This window comes from Catharus ustulatus, chromosome 10, assembly GCF_009819885.2.
Source record: "Catharus ustulatus isolate bCatUst1 chromosome 10, bCatUst1.pri.v2, whole genome shotgun sequence".
Taxonomy (NCBI): Eukaryota; Metazoa; Chordata; class Aves; order Passeriformes; family Turdidae; genus Catharus; species Catharus ustulatus.
This window is the reverse complement of record NC_046230.1, coordinates 6,849,090-6,870,774: the sequence shown is the minus strand read 5'-3', so window position 1 is coordinate 6,870,774 and position 21,685 is coordinate 6,849,090. Positions and strand designations below refer to the sequence as shown.

The 21,685-nt window shown below is 43.6% G+C and overlaps 1 protein-coding gene across 4 annotated transcripts in view; it reads right to left on the bottom strand.

The window, feature by feature from the left end:
• Positions 1-197: 197 nt before the first annotated feature.
• The window catches only part of DGKD (diacylglycerol kinase delta), a 59,337-nt gene continuing 37,849 nt past the window's right edge, over positions 198-21,685 (bottom strand). For all 4 annotated transcript variants that reach the window (XM_033069245.1, XM_033069242.1, XM_033069243.1 and 1 more), the window contains 20 exons: positions 21,280-21,419; positions 20,421-20,505; positions 19,772-19,866; positions 19,584-19,683; positions 19,158-19,431; positions 17,174-17,335; positions 16,331-16,459; positions 15,264-15,360; positions 14,868-14,978; positions 14,075-14,171; positions 13,224-13,331; positions 12,537-12,650; positions 12,032-12,166; positions 9,488-9,639; positions 8,626-8,737; positions 8,365-8,457; positions 7,904-8,023; positions 7,468-7,585; positions 6,101-6,231; positions 198-4,996 (listed from right to left, as the gene is read on the bottom strand). In XM_033069245.1, the coding sequence (XP_032925136.1) occupies positions 4,907-4,996; positions 6,101-6,231; positions 7,468-7,585; positions 7,904-8,023; positions 8,365-8,457; positions 8,626-8,737; positions 9,488-9,639; positions 12,032-12,166; positions 12,537-12,650; positions 13,224-13,331; positions 14,075-14,171; positions 14,868-14,978; positions 15,264-15,360; positions 16,331-16,459; positions 17,174-17,335; positions 19,158-19,431; positions 19,584-19,683; positions 19,772-19,866; positions 20,421-20,505; positions 21,280-21,419 (2,463 nt within the window). In that variant the 3' untranslated portion in view covers positions 198-4,906. The remainder of the gene's footprint in view (positions 4,997-6,100; positions 6,232-7,467; positions 7,586-7,903; positions 8,024-8,364; positions 8,458-8,625; positions 8,738-9,487; positions 9,640-12,031; positions 12,167-12,536; positions 12,651-13,223; positions 13,332-14,074; positions 14,172-14,867; positions 14,979-15,263; positions 15,361-16,330; positions 16,460-17,173; positions 17,336-19,157; positions 19,432-19,583; positions 19,684-19,771; positions 19,867-20,420; positions 20,506-21,279; positions 21,420-21,685) is intronic.

Below are 21,685 nucleotides of genomic sequence, written 5' to 3'. Positions count from 1 at the left end.
ATGCCAAACTTCCCTGGGCAGCCCCTTCTAATGCCAGACCACCCTCTGCAGGAAGAAATTCTTCCTGATGTTGAAAATATGGCATCTTCATGCAAATTACCTGTGCACATAAGGGAAAGTGCCACCAGAAGTTAGGGAAAGATGTGCCCCCTCTGGAATCTGTTCACATCCTGTGACACTGATTAGGAGAGTTCTGATTGTTTATAAAACTTTTATTTCCTTTTCTCCTCACAAATTTGGCCACAGACTTGCTTGAAAACAAGTTCTCTTTAAATGAAGTTCATCCATTTGGGACTTCAGCTAAAAAGATTGCTGCATCCATTTCCGAGCTAGGGAAGATGCAAAGCTCTACTGACATGTTCTTTATCCTCAGTTCAGCCATTCAAAAACAAAACTTCAGCTGAGATTATGGACAACAGACTTTTTTCTGCAAATTAAGTTTATGAAACACACCTGAAGACAGGAAACCTGAAGTGGGAAATCTAAATAGAAACACAGGTAGTACTCTGTACTACATGTATTATTCATGTTTGTAGCTGACCTGGCTATTTGCTACCACATGGGTTATGTGGTTTTGAGTACATATTTGTTTCTAAGATTTGGTATAGTCTTAGAAATAAGATTGGAAATTCAGGACACACTTTCGTTCACTGCAAGATATAGCTAACAAAATTAAACCACCTGATACCTTCTACTCCATGCCAATTAAACCAACAAAAAAATACTATAAAATTAGTCTACAACACTTAGATTTACCATTTCACTCCTCTCTAAGGAACAGCTCTGAACTTCTGATGCAAGCTAGGATAAAAGCATTTAATCACAGCACAGGTTTTTATTAGCTGGTTCCCACCTGATGGGCACAGCAGCCCCCTCACAGTACTGAAATCAGTAACAGAGAATCCTTACTGGAAGCTCAGAAACATGTTTACTTTATATACAAGAAAAAACATATTTACAACAAGTAAATTATGTACAAAAAAAACAACCCCAAGAGACATTTCCATGGTAATCACTGTATAAATTAACAAAATAAATAGGAGGGAAGTAGGTCCCATTCTTAAGGCACAAAACCTTTTTCCCAAGACTGTACAGGGATTCACTTGCTTCCCGATGCTTTTAACAGGATTACAGGAATGGTGGGGTGACCCCTGAGGAACAACAGTTGGTGGACAATGATACAGACATGCAGTCACTGCTGACAGTTGTGGAAAAACATCGTTTTTCATCCTTTTTTTTTTTTACAGTACACACATCTTAAGATACAAAATATGTCTTGTAAACAGTCTGTTTTATAAATCACATCGCTATTACGCACATTTTTAAATAACGCTAAAACAACAAACAAAGCATTCCATATGATTTGGGTGCAGAAGCAGTCATAGCACTGGCACTGAAGGCCTCAGCAGAGCTGGAGGCTCCCAGGTACCAGGCCAGCACCTCCAGGCATCCAGTGGCACAGCTCCTCTTGGCCACTGTGCTGGCTCCTGCTGACATCCCACAAGCTACAACAGAGAGGCTGCACCAGCCCTCTTGAGGGCAGTCCAAGGCAGGGCACTGTCAACAGCCCAACCTCCCTCCAGTCTCCATTGCATGCAATCTCACTTAGCCCCAACCACCATTCCCCAGAATCTGCCATTAAATATCCAGGATGGTGCCAGAATGTCAGAGAACAGACTGAAGCCTCTTCCAAGCAGAAGAAACCCCATGCCCAGCTCACTGCAGCCACTGCCAGGGGTGAGGGATGCGAACAGAAGGTGCCGCATGGCTTTCACAGGAGTTGCATTTCTTCAGGGACTAAACACCTGTGTGGTATGTGCAGTTCTAGTTTCTCTCAGGCTGGTGCTCCTCAGACCGCTGCACAGTCTCTTTCTGGCAAAGCAGCACATTTTTTACTAGTTGTCTTCCCTGAGTTTCTCTCCCACAGAAAATTATCAGATGTCAGAAGAGAAATTCAGAATAATGTAGCCAGGAGTTTTACCTGGCTCCCTACTTTGCAGAGAGCGCTCACTGATGTTCAATACAAATTGTCTTCATCTGTTCACAAAAATCTTGCCAACACAAATCTGCACAATTCTTGGTGAGACACACAAAACTACAACCCTTCAGGGTTTTTTTAGATCTGTACCTTAATAAATATTCAAAGGCACTCAGGCTAAACACATATCCCATTTTCTAGCTCTTAAAAGAAGGCAGCACTCCCTGCCTCTGATAAGTAATAGACAGGGATATAATAGCTGTCAACCATTTGATAAATGTGCATATGCACAAAAAAGATCTGAAGGCATTTATACACAGATCATAAAAGCAGAAGAAATGAAGATAGGTCTGTGCAGCCCTCATCACTCATGCAAATGGCTAATGGTCATCAGGTCTTGACAGATACAGCATGAATTAAGGAACACACATGGATGTAAAACTCTTTGGATTCCTCTGTTCCTCTGAGCAGGAAGAGGAGAGAGGAGCTGTTTCTATGGAAGCAAGAATTTAATCCCTCGAGGATTATGCAAGGCAAGCACTTATTGCTTATGCATCTCTAACCATAAGGCTGCCTGGGGAAAGTTCACAGAACAGCTCCTTCACTACATAGGAACATAGATCTCACCTCTTCTCTGGAGTTAACACCTGCCTCACTGCACTCTCCTGGGAAGGTACATGGATGTCCCAGCCACATACAATTCAGGGATAGACAGTGGGATGCACACACTGTGAGGTCACTGCACACCACCACTGAGGATGGCTGTATCCTGGGGCTCTCCAAAAGAGGTTTCTCCTCATTTTCATCCAGACACTGCTTTGTGCCTCAACAAGCAAGTGGGACAATACAGTATGTTTGCAATTCTTACTTACCTGATACCTCAGGAATTCAATATAGTTAGAGGGAGTCTGTACTGATAAATAAAAAATAGAGCTATGGAAACAATTGCCAACATATACATAGGAGAAATATATCGGGACTATTTCCTGTTCAGGCCCCACAGTATTTATACCATAAACGTTTCTAGCTGGATCAAGTACATTTAGTCTTCTTTTACCTTCTCATGAGCAAAACCTGTCACTCACCAGGCTGAGACACATGGGTGAATGTGTGGTTATGTGTCTGGTTAGAACAGACAGGCAGAGTCAGAATAAACCCCTGGTGAAATACTAGGAAATTCAATGGAGTTTGCCCAGATGAAAAAAAATCAGCCCTGAGCCTTTATAAGCTGACAAATCTTTACATAAACTAACTTGACTGATTGTTATTAGACTAGAGAAGTGATATCAATTTGATAAAAATCCTTACAAGTAAAAAAAAGAAGAATTATGTCCTCAGCAAATTACTTTTTATGCCACTGTATGTATGTATGTGGGCTTTTCTGTCAGACAGGTGCCACTCTGTAATAATTAAAAAAAAAATACACAGAAAATTACAAGAGTAATTTAAAAATACTGCTGTCTCTCAAGTTTTACAGCACTGACTGTTGCCAAATTCCCTTTGCACTGATAAAGATGGTGATATGCTGGTCTTGGGCTTTAACAGCCACCCAGCTGGAGTCAGCCATCTAGAAACTCTAATTCAGAGGCACTAATTTTTCCATGCCTACTGTTGCTGGTACCAAAGGCAATTTATCAACATATTCCAGTTTTCATTATGATGCTCATTTTCTTGGTAACAATCCTCCTTCTCTCAGCACTCTTACAGGAACCCCAATGTTTGACAGCATAAAGAATCTCTTAGGGGTACAGCCCAGGAGAACTGAGCTCTAATCTTTTGTATCACCCTGGAGTGAAGGAGCAAGGCAGCAAGAAAGAGAAGGTGAAAAAGCTACTGAAACCAAGATAGGTGAAAACATACAAGTACTAGACTTAAATCACATATTTTGTGACAGAAATAATTTTCTACACTGCAAGCTGAAGTAAAGAAACAGCTCTCATGTTTGTGGCCACAGAAGTGGCACTAAACAGGCAGGAAGCTACACCTGGCCAGTCATGCTGCTCCCTCCCACAAGATGAAGCAAGTTGTCCTGTATTTCCCTTCTTGTGCAGCCCAAACAGCTCATTAGCTTTCCTCTCCCTTTTATCTCTTCTCCCAAAGATGAATTCAGAAGAAGGAATGTCAGAACTGATCTCCTGTAACCATTTGGCTCCCCAGAATTTTCCTTTCTTACTGCCAGGAATTTCTGAACAATTGTCTGTGATGACTCAACACCACATTTTTTGTGAAAACCTAAAGGTTATACCATTGCCCCTGGCTGGAAGAGGAGAGCAGAACCAGCAGAAGGCCCTGCCAGCTGGTGCAAACCCTGTCTGAAGCACATGCTCTGTTTGTTGCAAAAGTGTGAGTGAATGAGAATCGTTGGATATTCATTGGAAGAGGTCTGCACTGGCTCCGAATTTCAGATGCAAATTGCACACAACTACAGATGCATTCAAAAGGGATTAGTAAGAAGCAAGGAGACGTTTTGTCCCACTTAAATATGCTAAATATAGGTGTGACACACAGATGAGCAGGAAAGTTTTGTGTCTGAAAAAACTGTCAGATGCTTATGAACTAAGACTGGCCAATACATCTTTTGCCCTGAATGATTCTACTGTGATGAAGTTATCCAGTAAAGGTATCTGTGTTGCAGTTCTCAAGAATCCTGGACTGTCCCTGGAACAAGAACTTCCCATGACACAGGACATGGCTCTTCAAACAGCAAGTGAGTTCTCTCCAGGAGGTTCTGCCAACCACAGAGGAAGCGCCTCTCCACTGAATGCAGCCATACCCCACAGGAAAAAAGTAGCACCATGCTTGGTTGATATGAGCTCTGAACAGCTAAAATTTGGCTGTTCAGCAGAGATAGTTGTGAGCACATCTGCTTTGTGAGGTGACTGCTGTGCAGTTAGGGAGAAGGGTAGACACAGGCTGTGAAAACAGAGGCTAAGCCTCGCTGGCAGGAGTACTCCGGCTCAGCTCCTTGATCCCGTGCAAGATCCTCTTCATGTGACCCACTTTGGTCACACCCAGGTCCTGGAAGAAAAAAGAAAACCTTACTTTCAGAGAAAGGCAGAGGGAAACTCCTTTTGGTGGCCAAGCAACAGTTACAGACTAGTCAGCCAGTTACAAAGAGAGGAGGAAACCAACCAGAAAAATTCCAAACCTGAGGGTTATATACAGAGCCTCAAACCACATGTCAAAAAGCTACTAAGGAATGCATAGCAGGCATAGAGCAATGCAGAGGAAACAACTGCAGACTGTTAGCTAGAAACACAGATTACTTTGGCTGTCAAAGGCTTCAAGAACACAAAGAGCACACAGATGTCAAGTACCTAAACTAGTAACCAAAACATGCAGGAATATCCAACCAGTCACATCTGATAGCTGGGGACCATGCCACAAACACAGGTTGTAGGTGGATGACATGCAGAGGGGTCAACTACGCAGGTAACAGCAAACCTCACCATGGGAAGATGGTCAAAATGATAAATAAAGGTTCAACAGGCCTCGAATAAATGCCACACACTACTTCAAAAAACCCAGTGTTTTCCTGCTCTATGCAAGTCACCAGAATGATGACAAGTCTCTTGCACATGCAAAGAACCACCACTTTCAATTTCTCTCAGTAGAAACAATGTCTCCTGGTGAGGAGATGAAAAGTTGTGCAATGTGGTTGCTAAGCCCTCTTAAAATGGATTCTCTCCATCCATAAGCCTCATCAAAGTGCACAATCACTTTTTCTTGTGACAAAGAAGTGTGATGATCTATTTGTCCAGTCCCTGCATGGTAAGAACCAAATCTTCCCAATTACAGCACCTTCTGCAAAGATGGTAGAGTAGCTGAGAAAAACTTCCATCATTAAAATCAGAGACTCTCAAGAACACTTTTGGCAATCTGTGTGCTGGACTGTATCACATCTCCAGGAAGCTGTGGCAGAACTGGACAGCTCTTCTACCTCCCTGTTATTAAAAACCAGGTGACCCAAATGGTGAGAAAATAAAACGAGGCTGTAGTCAACCTGTTCATCTTGCCAAGGCACCTGGAATGAACAGCAGGCAGACCACTTCCAAGCACATTCAGCACAGGAGGTCATGCAGATGCAGCTGGCTATTTCTCATGAGCCGACCGTGAAAGTACCTTGAGGTCCCTCCGTTCAAGGTGCAGGAGCTCAGAGCCCCGGACGTCATGCCGGATGAAGATATCCTTATACTCACAAAGACTGAGGTGCTCAAGCCACGCCGCAACCTCCTCCGTTCCCCAGAGGTGAACTGTTAGAGATGGAAAAGCAGGAGTGCATTGAGTACCCAGAATCCCAGGAGACAGGGAGAGATGAGGACACCACAGCACTCAGTGCCAGAGGAGGAGGGCAAGCAGGACCACAGCCTCTAACTAAGGGGAGAGCAGAACAACCTTCAATCTTGAATGAAGAAGGTAGGGCAAAAAAAGGTGAGAGAGTTTCTCTTAAGAAGAGGTCTGCTGCAGTACAGCCAGGAGGAAGCGTATATTTGTTTTGATGGGATATCTTTTGATGGGGATAACTTTTTTCAAGTTCACCCCATGTTTAAGAAGAGCAAATTCATTGTGTAAATTCTGTGTACAAAACAACAGATTCATAAAATATATGATGGAGACTCACAGCACAGATTAGTTTGCACATTATTATGTACAACCATTTGTACCCAGTAAACAAAATGGCAACCTCTTTCTCCCAAGTCTGAGAGAGAGAGAGGAAGAATTTAGACTTCCACCTTCTTGCACACTCTCTAAATAAGAGAATAATAAAATTTCCCAGTTTTGGGAGGCAGCCTGTCAGACAGGAGTCTGTACCCACAACTCCATGGCAGAGGACAGGACCCAACAGCCAACAGAACAGGTCATACTTATGAATTTTGGAAGAAAGCCTTCATAAGGAGAGCATAAACCAAAAATCAACTAGACCAATTTAGAGAGAAAGTGTCTTGAATGGCAATTTGTTGATTCATGGCCAGTTTTTATTTACTGACCAATACTGATTAAAGGTCAGGGAGCAACTGTGGTGATGCTGATCCCTAGCCAAATAGACACAAAACTTGATTAAAGTCTGAAGGTGAATCAATGAGAAAAATATAATTTACTGTATCATAGAGAACAAGCAGCGAAAAGACTGGAGTTACGTGGACTTGGGCCCCGCAGTCATTTTTATACTTAAAATGTCAAAATCCTCAAATTGACTTCCTTAAGCACCCTCTGAAATATCCCTGAAAATCTGTACACTGCAGAGGAGAATTCTTCAGAGGGTACCTTCTGTTCCTGCTCAGGAATGTTTGCATGGTACAGGGGGACCATGACTCAGAAGGGAGTAATAAGCTATTTTGCCACATGAAGAAGACTGACTAGACCTGCAAGAAGAGGTAGATGCAGGTGAAACAGAAGGAGAGGATGTGTGAGAAAACAGACCAAGAACAGGTAGTGGTGTGACCACACTGATGTGACAAAAAGACACAATGAATGAGCAGACTTGGTACCCGGCAATCCCATGCTACTGTGAGTCTCCTTATTTTTGTTGTTCTTCTCCTTTTTAAACTTGGTCACCAGGCGGAATTTGCCACTGCGGCTACGTTTAGAATAATCCAGCATCTGGTTCTGCAAGAACAGAAAGGGAAAAATCAAACAAAACTGACTGAAACGGACTAAGAGCAACAAACATTTTCAGCTCAGCTCCATGATCTTGTAAGAAAGAAAAAAGAAAATCCTAAACTCATTCTAATTAAGACAGAAAAGGAAGCAGATAGAGATCCCATGCTAGGCAAGGGATCTTAGCAAGAAATTACTTTCTTTAGCCCTAAGGAGTCAAGCTTCTTTCTTAATAATTTTTTCTCACATCAGTCATATAGTACAGGTAGCCAAACACAGAGCCAAAAAAGAGAACGGCTAGGGAAAAATAGCCTTTGTCCTCCTCACCTCCTCGTCACAGGGTTCCATAAGCTGCCACAGCCAAGGGATGTCTGCCAGTTTCCTCAGCTGGAGGTCCATGTCTGCCAGGGCTGTCTGGAGCTGCTCCTTCTGTGGAGGATCTAATTGCTGGATCAGGAATAGAAGGAAGGCAGACTTAAAAGCCTCATGGTAGAACACACAGCCAGGCCCTTATCTTGAAATTCCTAGCTAAGAAAGCAACTCCTCCTTTTGAAAGGAAGTGCAGAGCAAGTACTCTGCCCAGACAAAGTTAACAATTCTTATATTTTCTGAGCTCCAAGCTCCACAGCATACTCATGTAGCAAAATTTTCTGTAGCAAATGATTCCTGGATGATAACATCTAAACTGACTTACAGAGTCCAAGATCAGCAAAACGCTAGGCCAAGGCAACAGAAGGAGAGGGGAGGAAGTGAAAGGTTGCTTTTTCCTCCTGCTTTGTGCTCCTTACCAGTGCCATCTTGCCTGCCAGCAGCAGCTCTGTCTCATTGTGCAGGGCTTTGACATTATTCACCATCTCTATAACAAGGTTGCAGTTCAGACCCTGCAGGGAAGCAATTCATGCACAAATTAAGCTTGGAAGTGCAGAGGTCTAAGCAGTCAAAAGCAAAGTCTTAGACTAGCAAGGCCTACTTTTAGTCAGTCAGAATGGAAAACCAAGAGCTCTGGAGCAAGGACAAAATGGGAGATTCCAAGTGAGTCATAGCAGTACCTCTGTAGACTTGGATTTGGCGTAGACTTTGTCCATAGACTTGGAGCTGGCATTGACAGCATGGGCAAGCTCCTGTTCCATGTCCTGATAGGATTGAGCTATTTCCCGAATGCTAAAGAGAGAATTACAGATTGCATCACCATATGCTCAAAGCAGGAGATCTCTCCTGACTGGGTACCCCATTTCAACACCCTCCCAAGTGACAAGCTGAGCCAGGATGATAGCAGGGGCACAGACTCTGGCAAAGCAGGGTAGTTCTCCTGCCACACTGAGCATGCACAGGTAAGGAAATGCAGCTCTTGCAGGCTTCACTTCTGCACATAAACTGGGATCAGATTGAAATATAACCCGGACATTTTAGTATGACCAGACTGATGTGAAGGCAGTTGCATCTACAGCAACCTTCTCTAATGACTCTGGGAATTTTCTCTCAGAAGCCTAAAGGAATGTCTGGTTTAAAAGATGAGCAAGTAAGCATACACTCTGGGCACTGTACAAAAATTTCTTCTGGGCATCATATGGTTACAAGAACCCAGGTTGTCATCTGAGCTCGTTGAGAGGCTTTTGTTTCTTTTCTGAAAAAACTACAGCATACTCAAAGGTAACAAGTTCTTTCAGGATTAAAGGCTCCATGTTTGCTCATAAAAGTAACATTTTTTGTTCAAAACGGCCTAAGAAAGCTTATCCAGCTTCAGTTCTTGCTTAGCTGGGACACTGAACAATGAATGATGTTACTCCCAGTGACATGAACCAGCAGTGCAGCAGGTAAGACTGAATAGGAGGATCTCCAGACACAGGAAGCAAGACAAGAACTTCAAGCCCTAAAGGAGGCTCTATTCACCAAAAGCAAGTTGAGTCACACCTGTGGATCAGAGCACCTGCAGCTTGACCAAACTGGATGATCTGAGTGGATTCTTCTTCAGACATGATCTCTGGTTGCAGAGAGAACGAGGAGGGTCGTGACAACTCACACTTCTGTTTGTCCTCCCAAGACTTCAGGGTGCTCTCAAATGCCTAAAAACACAGCAAGTAAACTATAAGGTACCTTGTAAACTCCTTTAAAAACCCAGTGACTGTGCCTATGCCTCTAAAACATGTAGGTCTGGTAGAGGCACTTTTCACTGCAGGGCCCAGTAGTTAAGTTGTTTATAACTTCGCTAACTAGCTGGCTGGGATGAAGTTTCCCACACCACATGCTTGCCTTGGCTGAATTTCTGCTAAAGCATAGTTTTAGTCAAAATTAACGGACAGCTCTGAAGGCCAGACTAACAAAATCCAACAATTCCCTACTGGTGGCAGCCTTTTCTTTCAGCAGCAGTATCACCTTTACACTTCAGTATGACTGTGACACTTCAGAGCTTGAAATTTAACATGTTCAAGGCTCCTCCTTATCTGGAAGTAAACTTCCCTAGAACTGGTGGGCCACACAGTTGAACTCAGAGCTAGGACCTGTCCCATTTGCAACCTTATTGATATTCCTGTGGGCAGCAGCTAGTGGTATGGGAAGAAGCAAAATACATCCAGTGTAGGAGGATCAATATTGAATATGGTGAAAATGAAAATTACGGAGGCTTGTGGTAAAGCACTCCCTTCCCCTACCGCCCCTGATACTGGAAAACAAGGCTCTGCCAGCTCAGTGCAAGCTACCTGCTGATTTCACTCTTGCTGATGACTCTTCAGTGGTCCAAATGAGGCCAAATAAGGGAATTTGAGTTTTTCCATCTTCAGTTTAGGAAACTATATATCCCAAATCACATTTGAAAAATGTTACCAAAGGTACAGGGTCATATGCATGAAGGGAGGACCCCACTTCTAGTGAATAGGACAGGTTTGCTCTGTGAAAGAAGGGGCATGCAATGACTTTTAAAAGGACAGCAGGAAAAACAGGGATAAGTTGAGACAAAGTTGAGTGTGCAACTGCAAAACTGGAACTTCTTCCTCAGCAGCAATTCCATGACTGCAAAACCAAATTGGTAGGCAATTAGGAATGGGCCGGCACAATCATAGCTATGGCTTCTGATGGCCCAATACATACCACACTCACAGGGGACTACTTTGTCCTCTCTATCTCTTGTGCTTCATACCACCTTTCCCACCATGCCCACACATAGGTTGCCTCTCCTTTTTTCCCTCCCTTTACCTTTACAGCAGCAATCCTGTTCTCTCTTGCTCACTGTGCTATCTCCTTCAGTCACTCTCCCTCCAAGTGCCAGTGTGATGCTTCAGATGCTCTCTCACCCTTCACAAAAGATTGTGCACTATTCCTGTCTCCTCTCCACAACAATCTCATCAGAGCTGACAGGACACTATTTGGACTCAGAAGAGGACAGATTCAGCTAGATACAAGGAAGGATTTTATACGATGAGGGGGGATGAAATACTGGCACAGGTTGCCCAGAGAAGTGGTGGATGCCCCATCTCCGGCAACATTTAGACCACAGGCTGGATGGGGCTTTAGGCAACCTGATGTTGCAGAAGGTGTCCCTCCCCAAGGCAGGGCTTGGACTAGATGACCTTTCAACCCAAACCATTCTGTGGTTCTATGATCAACACCCACTGCTCTCCCACGTAAGAGGTCTACAGTGCCCCGTTCTACCATGACAGGGGCTTTGTATGCCCACCTTTGCTTTCTTTTCATACTGTCATATTTGTAACTCCCTGCCAGGCAATGTGCCTCAGGCCTGTATCAGGCTGATTTCCTTTTTTCCCTTTGTTGTACTCCTTACTTCAGCAGGTGAGTCCTTTGCAGAGGACTTTGATTTGCTCTGGAACCTGGGTAAAGGGGTGTTATGCTGAAAAGTATGAAGAGCTGCTATCAACTGAACTGTTTATTCATGGACAATCCCAGAGCTGGGAGGACTCAAAATCTGTCTGTGCCACAGCATGGTCTTTATCCTTTCCTTTGTCTGACCACTGCTCTATCATACAGCAAAAGAGCAAGGAGGCTTCTTTATCTGCTGGTACTCATCAGATATATTTGAACATTATGAGATGAGACCTCACACATGTCCTTCTGAACAAGGCATAAGACATTGTTTTACATGGTCAATGAGGTATAAGCCACATACTGGACAATAATGGGAAATTAAAACATTGACCGTCTGAATCTACACAATCCACAGCACTTGGCGAGGCAGGCATCCTGTGGAAAAAACAGCATGCAAGCATGTTAAGAAATACTGTCACAAGGTACCTAGAAGAGGAAGTAAAATAAGCTTGCATAAACAACCTTATTTATGCCATTTCCCAAGGGGTGAATGTAAGTTTACTCACATTATTTCCCAAAAGGTCTATGGTGTGTAATAAAATATGCTCAAATGTTCACATGTGGTCCTTGCCACGGTCTCCAGAAACATGTGACATCGAAACACATGTGTACTGCACAGGGAATTCAGGATGCTCTTACCCTATCTCGGGTGAGGGTCTGTGCCCTGTTCTTATGAACAATCCAAATGTAACCTGGAGGCTGGATCCAGGCTTCTCCATCCACTTGCACAGGAACTCCCTCCTCTCCGAGGATTGCAATCTTTACTGTCCGGCACTGCAAGGAGTGACTGGGTCAGAAAAGCGCTAAAAAAAGCATAAGCCATCTCTGTCTTTCCAAAGCTCCTCCCCAGGTGCTGTAGCTTTGGTGCCAATTACAGCACACACATCTGGGCAGCAGGACACACCTCTGGGCAGCAGGGAACACCTGCTTTGTTTTTGGACTAATTAGTATTTGAGTTGTTTGTCTAACTCCTACTACAATGAATGCTAGCAAACAATTCCATAGTCAAATTGCCCTTGCTCATGTCCATTTCCAGCCCTGGTGGATGCTCTTACCATGGACCAGAGAAAGCAGAAAAAAGGGTTTACAAAGTCACCAGCTGGAGAGGGGGCAGGCAGGAAGAGCTCACAAAAGCAGCTGATACCTGTGCAATCCGGTGATGCTGTAGGTTTATCACACGTGACACTGCCATCTGCATGCTACCAAACACAGCTACCACCTCCAAAATCTTGTCATCAAAGGAAGGGGCTGTAAATGTCTGCCACACACAAGGGAAAAAGAATTCAGCTGAGGCACAGCTCTGTTGGAGAGGTTTCCTTTACCCCCTATTGGTGCTGACCTGGGCGTTGGCTTTCAGTAGTGCTCTTTAATATGTATAAAATTAACTAGGCTAGAAGGTGAAGATCTGGAATGAGCTAGGAGGGAGAAAAAGGCTTCCAATAGCTAATGTATAATGCAGATATGAAGGCTGTAGGCCACAAGGCAATAATTTTTCTTTTGAAAGTACGCACTCCTTTTCCAAAAAATACTATGTTTCTGAGCGGATCTAGCTGCCTTTGCCATCAAGGGGCTTTACTTCTCTTTACTTCCCTGTGGGGACAAGGTCAACCTAAAGAGCTTCCTGCAGGTCTAAATGTTCTGGTGATGTTTCTTCTGAATCATTACTGCCTGCGTATGAAAGTTGCTCAAGGTTGGATTTCAGTATCTCAGCCACATCCAAAAGAAAGCGCATACAGACAGGCCCCCTGCCCTCTTCTATTTTCAGAGGCTGTGACCTCAAAAGCAACAATAAGTATGAAACGTTTCCTGTATGGTCTTAGAGAATACTCACATCATCTTCCTTGGTTCCCCCCCAGAAGTTGGTGCCTCCTGCATAGCTGGGAATGTTGAGCACAGCAATCCCCTGGAGACTGGGCAGAGGGATAGGCCTCCCATCGCACTGCACAGAAATGAAGGCAACACTACTCTCAGCTCAGCAGGAGAAAGACCCTCCTGCCAGAGCACATGCTCTGTGAACAGAAAATAGCCAGCACCATCTTAGTAATACATTAATCCAGGTTTCTTCCTGTTCATTCTTGGCCTAGAAGAGTAGAAGGCATCCACTCAAGCCTCATGAGCCACACATCTTCTGGCAGACATGGATTTTAGAGAGATACTCTTGCTTCTTCTCCTCTAACAGGAACAAGGCCCACCTGAGAGGCTTGGCAAAGCCTCTTGATTTATTTCTCAAGAAAGTGGAATAAAACTCCTGAAACATCCATGCGATGAGGTCTTCTCCTGCAAGCTACTTGTTAATGCTGTACATGACCTATACAAAAGTATTTCTTTTCCAGCTGGATGCACATTATAGCACATTCACTGCACCCACCATCTAAAATGATGTGTTCACGTGAGATACCACATGGAACATAACAATCTTATCCATGCTAAACACTGCATTGGAAATAGCAAATACTTTCCAGCAGGATGATACTTCTTCCCTTATAGGCTGAGAATACAAGTTATGCTCTAGAACCACGAAAAGCCACTTTTAGTTAGCTCAGGGTGACATATAGCCAAGTACATTGTTTCAGGCAGGCAAATGTCACCAGGTGAAATCATCATGCCACAAATCAGAGTGCCTGAAGGAGATGGAATTAGGCATTCCAGTCTTAGGAACAGAAGAACATGCTAATTCCTCACCTCCAGCAAGACCTTCTGCTCCAGGTTTTTATATGTTCTGTGCAGCAGTTCCTTGGTCCCCAATACTCCATACCACATCATGTTCTTAGTACGACTTCTAAGGGGACAAACAAAAAGATAAAAAGTCAGCACAGATATTTACCCTTTCACTAAGAAGGAATAAAAACATCTCACTGAAATGGTACCTGCTACATCCTAAACCACAAAGATGCTTTGCTTCCAAAAGGGTCAACTGCTCCAAGTGGTCACTGTGCAAGGAAACTACTTCCCTTTAAATAAACGTCAGGTAGGAATCAAGCATGAGTAACAGACACTACCAGAAACATACACAGACTGCCTTGGCACAGAACTTGTCCATCTCATACACCAGGACATCAGCGTATTAGCTCATATACAGCAAATGTAGCCAATCCCAGAGGCTACACAAAGCATCCTGGAGTTGTTCACCTATTGAAAAGATTGTTTGTATTGAGTCAGGATCAACATCAAAACCAGCCTTTGCAGAATTGAGATGTGCTTCTCTCATAGCTAAACAGTAAGCCCAGGAGAAAAATCTGTGAGTGAGATGACATAAATAGAACCGATGTGCTAAATCTGCACCACTATAGCAACTTAAATACCTTATAGCATAATGAATCAGTAATAAATCAATAATTTATATCTTCCATCATGATTTCAAGCCTTGAAGGAGCATTATGTAGACAATACACCTATTCAGCAAAACCACACAAAATCATGAAGTGGTTCAGTCACTTTTGGCATCAATCCAAAGGCCATTTCAAACCAAACCCACCTGCATTTCTCTGGATGCTCATCACGTTTGTTGTTGAAGTCCAAAGAAATCTTTGCATCCAGTCCAATTCCAAAGTAATTATTCATTACACACTTTTCTGTGTAACATTCACTGCCAAACAGAAGAAGAAAATTTCCACTCATAAGTCTCAGTACCATTTGGTGCATATCTCACACAGAATCATTTACATTGGAAAAAAACACCAAGCCTAACTGTGTTACTGCATGTGTAACTCCATAAACTGATCCTTAATCTGTAGAATCCAGCATATGGATTCATTTACGTAACTCCAGGCTGCTGTAGTCCATTACTTTGGTTGATAAACTAATCCCTCTCTCTGCTGAGGTCCATTTGCAAACGCCCACTCCCTCCCTTCAAGCTCCTGAGCATACTCACAGATTTTCCGGCTCCGAGTTAAAGGGATCAGCATGGATCAACAATCGGCTGATGACAGAGCTCCCAGGCAAAGAACCTGACATGCCAGGACGGATATCTGTAGGAATATTGACCATGAAGAAGAGCAAAAATAATAATGAAGAGAAAACAGGTAACTTCAGTTACAGACAAGGTAACAAGAGTTGATACAATCTTTCCTGTCATTCACGAAGAAAGCAAATAGCATTAGTGCTTCCTTTGACTCCAGCGGTTAGTTCTTTTGACAAGGAGAAGGCTTTCTGGAGCTGCCTGCAGGGCTTCTGCCCGACAATGTACAGCCTAAAGATAGCAGCACAGTTGCATAGAAACATGGAAAAGGGAAGTAGGAGTGTATTCTTTGCAGCAGCTTTTTTGTTCCAGGGTGAGATGTGCAATATCCCTGATACAGTGAATAGAGAAAAAGGTGTAGCTGAAGCTATGATCCTAGTTATTCAAGAATTACTGTCTCCTGCTTCTTAAATTATTAACTGGTGACCCACAAATAGTAGGTTTGTCAGAGAGAAAGGAAATCACTTGCTTCCAGAAGAAGCAATTTAAACAAGTAATTTGAATGGAGAGATGGAAAGATGTTGCTACAGTGACGGGGAGAAGTTGCTGCACATCATGGAGGAGGTGGGAATTCTGCTGGGTCTGTGCACATCCAGTCACTTCAGCCTTCACATAAATCAACTGTTGCTCCCAACCTATGGCTGCCATTCTTCAGAAACCTTTCTGAACAGCATCATCTCCCCTTTCTCATGGTTACTTTGCAGTAAGTATCTCCTTGAAACTGGCATCTAAATTCTGCCACTTCATGGCATTAATAAAAATCTGCGTCCAAGTCTTAGCTACAAACTGGAAACCACTACAGCTCACTCCAAGTCTCCGCTTGCAGTTATCCACAAAGGGATTTCTCTCATGGCTGACCCTGCATGAAAGGGCTTCTGGCAGGACAATCTCATGTTTTCACATGGAGACTGCAGCCTGTGCTGCAGTCACCCATGCTCCAGTTGGCTGCCTTGATGGGAAGTGGTGGGTGTTACACTTACTTGGGTAGAGGATTTTTGTGTTCAGCATTGGCAAGTTGTCCCGGCTTCCTGTCTGGGGAGGAAGAGATGCAGAGCTGCCCAGTGACAAACTTCCTTTGTTTATTAGTCTTTCGCAAGGAGACTTGGAGGCTGTAAAACACAACACAAACTTGGCTATTGACAAACATAGTGTTGTGATTCAGACCAAGATGCAAGACTGGGTTAGGAATCACTCAACAGCAAAACACTTGAGCCCCCAGAAAACAAAGAATTGACAGAACCAGTCATTAAGAGACAGAGATGTCACATATGTGCTTCTGGAAATCCTCACAGACTGGAAGTATCAAAACGCCACAAGAAAAATATTAGAAATGGAGATGAGAAAAAGCTGGTGCCAGCAGCACAACAGACAGGCTATTTGGCTGCGAATCAATATGCAGGCAAAGTTCCAAATGTATCTGCAGTGATCAGGGATCCCTAACAAATTATTCACATAACATAGTTATTAAAGCAAACTGCCTGTTGTTCTCTGTCATCTGCAAAGGATGACATGAAAAGTGCTCAAGACTGGCCTTGTCCAAGCACTGAAAGCCAAGAGAACCCATATTACTGGTGCAGGTGCAAGAAAATTCTGAATCCTAGGTTTCATTTGCTAAGATCATGGACCAGCCATGAGAGATATAGCAAAAAATGGGGTGTATAATGCACAGACAAGAACACAGAAATGTGCAAGGCCTGAAGAGCAATCATGCAAAAATTTGAGAACATAGAAGGTAATATACATAACACCTCCTTCCCTTTTTACAATTAACAGAACTGTAATCCATAGGCAAGACCGGCATGGTGGCAGCTCCAGAGCAGTACCTTTCCTCTGGCTTCTCCCCTTGGACACTCCATAGCTGGTGCTGTGTGATGACTGCATGGAAATCTTATCCTCATTCCTCAGTTCCTTGCCCTCCTCAGAGGCTGAGAGACTAAGGAGGAAGCCCTCTTGCTCCTGGGTCTGGGCGTTCTGCTCATCTACAGCTGTATGAAGAGATAAAGTAGGTGAGTACCTCACAGCTCTTCTGGCAAGGAATACCTTCCACTCATGTAAATAACAACAGGATGGAACTCTAAACTTCCTGATTCCTTTAAGGAAAGAACAAAAAGCTTTCCTTTATCATTTGTCTCAGCTCTGCTCTGGAGAGCTTTCGGAACCAGGCTGGCTTAGCCTCCTTGTTTACTTTGCTGAGCTCTTTAGCAGTGAGGCTCTAAATAGAAGTGTCTATTTTTAATGCCACAGGTACTCAGGCATCTTGAGATCTAAACTGTGCTAGAGGTGATGGGCTCCCATTTATTTGCACTTAGAGGTTGCCAGGAATTCTAACCAGACAGACATGAAAGGATTAATGAATTTCCTGTTTGTTTAATCTGTAGTGGTGCAATAACATAAAGCACTTTAAAAGGGAACTTAGACAGATATAATCAAAAAAGAAGAAAATAGCAGTTGGTAAAAACCAATACAACCAGAGGAAAGAATCAGATTGCACACTCTGGAAGAAGAAAAACAGTTAGGAAAAGTTGAACAAATACATCTGAAATGTAACTGGAGTCTGCTCGAGAGTGGATAAGATGTAAATGCTAGCATGCTGCCTAAAGAAATCAAAACTTCCTTTGCATGCAATCAACAGGTCTTTTCCTCCCCAGCAGCCCCTGCCAGGGCACAGTTCTGAATACCCTCAGCTATTCTACCAGCTCTCTGCCTGCACAGCTCATCCCCTTCTTTCAGTTTGTTCCTCTCCCTTGTGCTGACCCTGTAGTTCTGCTCACAGAGTAATCCAACCCACTTGCACAGCAGAAACAGGAACACTTCTGGGTGAATTAAGCAAATTGCTTGGGCTCCCAAAGAACTTCACAAACACCAACTGGCCTAAGGTAAGCAGCAGCAAAGTGAGGGAGCAGTGAGGTTAAGGCGTACTACTTCACCAGAAGCAGGCTGTTTGCTGGACTTCTGCTGTTTACCTTCAGCAAATGTTGTATACAGTACTGCAGTGCTGGAAATCCAAGCAACTTTGCAATGATTTGTAACTTACTACACAGCTTTTCAGAGTGCACACCTGGGTATGCATGGATGTTACATCTGCAATTTCAATGCTTTATCTCCAGTTACAATCTGTTAAGTACTTCCTTTGGTCTCAGTTAACCCCTGACTTTATGACTAACACTTGGAGACTGATGCCTTTCAATGCCGTGGAGCACTGGGGGTGTGTGCCTGAAGAGAGACAAGGGTGAAGATGTGGAGAAGAACCTGCCTAAGAAGTTAATGTCAGAACAAAACTGACTTGCACCAAAGTGCATTATTGTAAGTTTTTTCCAGGGACAAAGCTCATTTAAGAAGTTCCTGTCTTCTCCTGCAGCTGTACCACAGCAATGTTTTGCTGGGCTGTGCTATAAAGAGATTGAAACAATTAAAGTTAAAATGCTTCAAATCCCTTCTTACCAAGCGTTTTCAGAACTGTTTTACAGCAAGGTCACACAAAAAGCTGCACTGACACAATTGTGGTATGGGTGGGGACAGACAGGAAATGCAAATTAACAATGTGGGAGGGTAGGAACTTCCTAAACCAGCCCACTGGAAGAGAACACACCTTGAACTTCAGACTCATTTACCAAGCAATGGTTCCAAAAGGTGGGCTTGGCAGATATGGCACTGAAACTAAATGGCCAGGCTTACTGAATAGCTTCTCCAGCTCAGGAAATAAAGAAGAGACTTCCAATACACAAACCTGCTGCCACCCAGAAAAAAGGAAATGTATGCTTCTTAAGAGGTTGTAGGAAGTGACAATCAGGACTCCTGAGAGGTTACCTTTCTCTGCATGCTCTATTATCTGGCGAATGGCTTTTTTCAAGCTGTTGGCTCTCAGCATGAGCTGCTCTCGGGGACGGAATATCTGGGGCCGTGCAGTGCATGCTGAGCCCACCGATAGCTCACTTGAAGAGTCACCAGCACTGCCCGACCCATCCCCATCCTCTGTCTCCTCTGCAATGGTGGGAGGAGGGTTGGGCAGAGAGGAAGACGCTTGAGATTCATCATTCAGGGTCTTCAGCAACGAGTCCAGCTTCTCCTTCAGGACAGAGCACTACATGAAAAAGAACGACATTTGAGTAGAACTAACAGTTGCCTGGGTAGCTCATTCTTTTAGTGCTAACTGAACTGCTGCTATCCCAGTTCTCTGAAAATATGAGTTTTACACTTCAGAAGTAGAAACCCAAACATTCTTTCAAATTTTACCTTCCTGGCCATGACCTCTGACTCCTCTGAGCTTTCTGTTGCCTTCTCATAGGCTTTCCCTACTCGAGCCACAAAATCCTTCACTGTCTCACAAAGTACTCTAGACAAAGGAGGAAAACAAAATCATGCAAGAATTGTTGCAAGATTTTCACAGTACAGTTTAGAGCAGTTGTCCTCTAAGTACTCACTTGGCTGAGGAGATCACCACTGAGTGTTGGTCAGAAGTCAAAATTTTGGACAAATGAGCAGCCACAGAATCTTCATAGCAGAGAATCTTCTGCACCTGTTGACAATCAGAAAGAAGCCACTAGGGTGTTGCTTCCCAGCATTACAATGTATACTGTAAAATCCTGGCTCCTCTGAGAGTACCTATCTCTCTACAGATTCTTTTTGCCCTGAGAAAGTTCCACAGTCCAGGGCTCTGTTACTCACTGAAGACCTGAATCTGATGAAGAAACTAATTCTGAACCTACAAATCATCAGCAATGCAGTTCTTAGTCTCTGATAAACTGCAAATCTAAAAGCACTGAGGTTTTTCCTGACAACTATGTGGCTTGCTACTATTTCAACAACTTGACACCATGAAGCAAATAAAAGGCAGTAATTTCCTTTCTGTTCCATTCCAAAGTATCTTCTCCTCATCCCTCATTATGGTTGTTGACTCTGGTAACCCAACCTCCATCTTTCTCCATAATACTTCACTGACTTAAAGCCCTGGATGCTTGCAGCTCTGGCTACACCCATGGCTCAGCTCTGCTCCACTGGAGCTCAGCCACTGCCTCCTATCTTGTGTGCTCCAAGACTGGTGCTCCAGTCCCCTCCCCTCCTGAGAGGTACCTCCGAATTCTCACTGCAGTCTTCAGTGACTGTGGAAGTGGAGACCTGGCGAGGGAGTTTGGTTTCATACACCATGATGCTCCACCTGTTGAAAATCATACTTGTCACTACCATGCACATAGTTTCCTCTTATCCAAACGTAACAGATTAGAACTTCAAAGCAGAACAAACTGCCCTTTGGGGAGCCATCACTGATATAAAGAAGCCACAGAGTGGCAATGGAAATACAGAAGGGCTAAACTGGGGAAGAAGGAAGGATGACACTATGAACAAGTATTCTACAACATAGGGAACATTTCTGTACTTCTTCCCTCTCCACAAAAATTCCTTTGGCATTACTTGATTCAACACAAGAGATGCCAAAACGCAACTTTAAAGACATAAGACAGTTTTAAATGTACAAAGATATATACAGAGGTATCAACACCCAGGCTTGACATCCACTTCTGCATTTGGCTTTCATTTCTAAGCCAAGCTCAAGAAAAAATAGTTTAGATTTACTGAGAAGAAACTACTTTAAATAAAAAGTCATGACTTTAAGGCTGCCTTAGGTTACAACATAAGTTTGTTTTCAGACTAGTACAAAGGTTGATAAATTCAATTGATGAGGACTCTGGGACAGAAGAGAGGACACTAGAACCCAGTTTTAATTTCACTTCTTACTGTTCTGCAGCAGAGACATGGAAAGCCAGAGCACCTTCTCTTGCCAGAGGGTGACAGTAGATTATCAATGACAAAATGTTATCTGGCATTAGTAAGAGGTCCAGAAGCTTGGCAGAGTCAGGACTGCCTGTTCTACTTGGAAGGATATCTTCACACAATTCTTGACAAACAGATGATGTTAGTGACTGTTACCCACCTGTCCAGCATTTTTGTACTGGCCCTCTCCAGCTTCTCCAGGATCTGTGGGAGCTGGGTGTCGTCATCACAAGCAGAACCCCAGCCTAAAACACGAGCAAGGTCATTCCCTGTTCCCAAGGGCAGCACTCCCAGCTGGCACTACATGAGAGAAAAGGAAAACGAAAGTGATAGTCAAACGGGGAAACTACAAGCCAGGAACAGCCATGAGTAACATGACTGATTCCTTCACATACCAGTCACTGTGAAACAGCTAATCCCAGGGTGGGAGAAAGTAACTGTATGGGGAAAACAGCCAGAAGAGCATACAATTAAGGAAAAAATTCCTCTACTTTTGGTTGTGAATTGAGAGAGGAGCATTTTACAGCTGCCATCTCGAGGAACACCTCCCTGTAGTAAACCTCCTA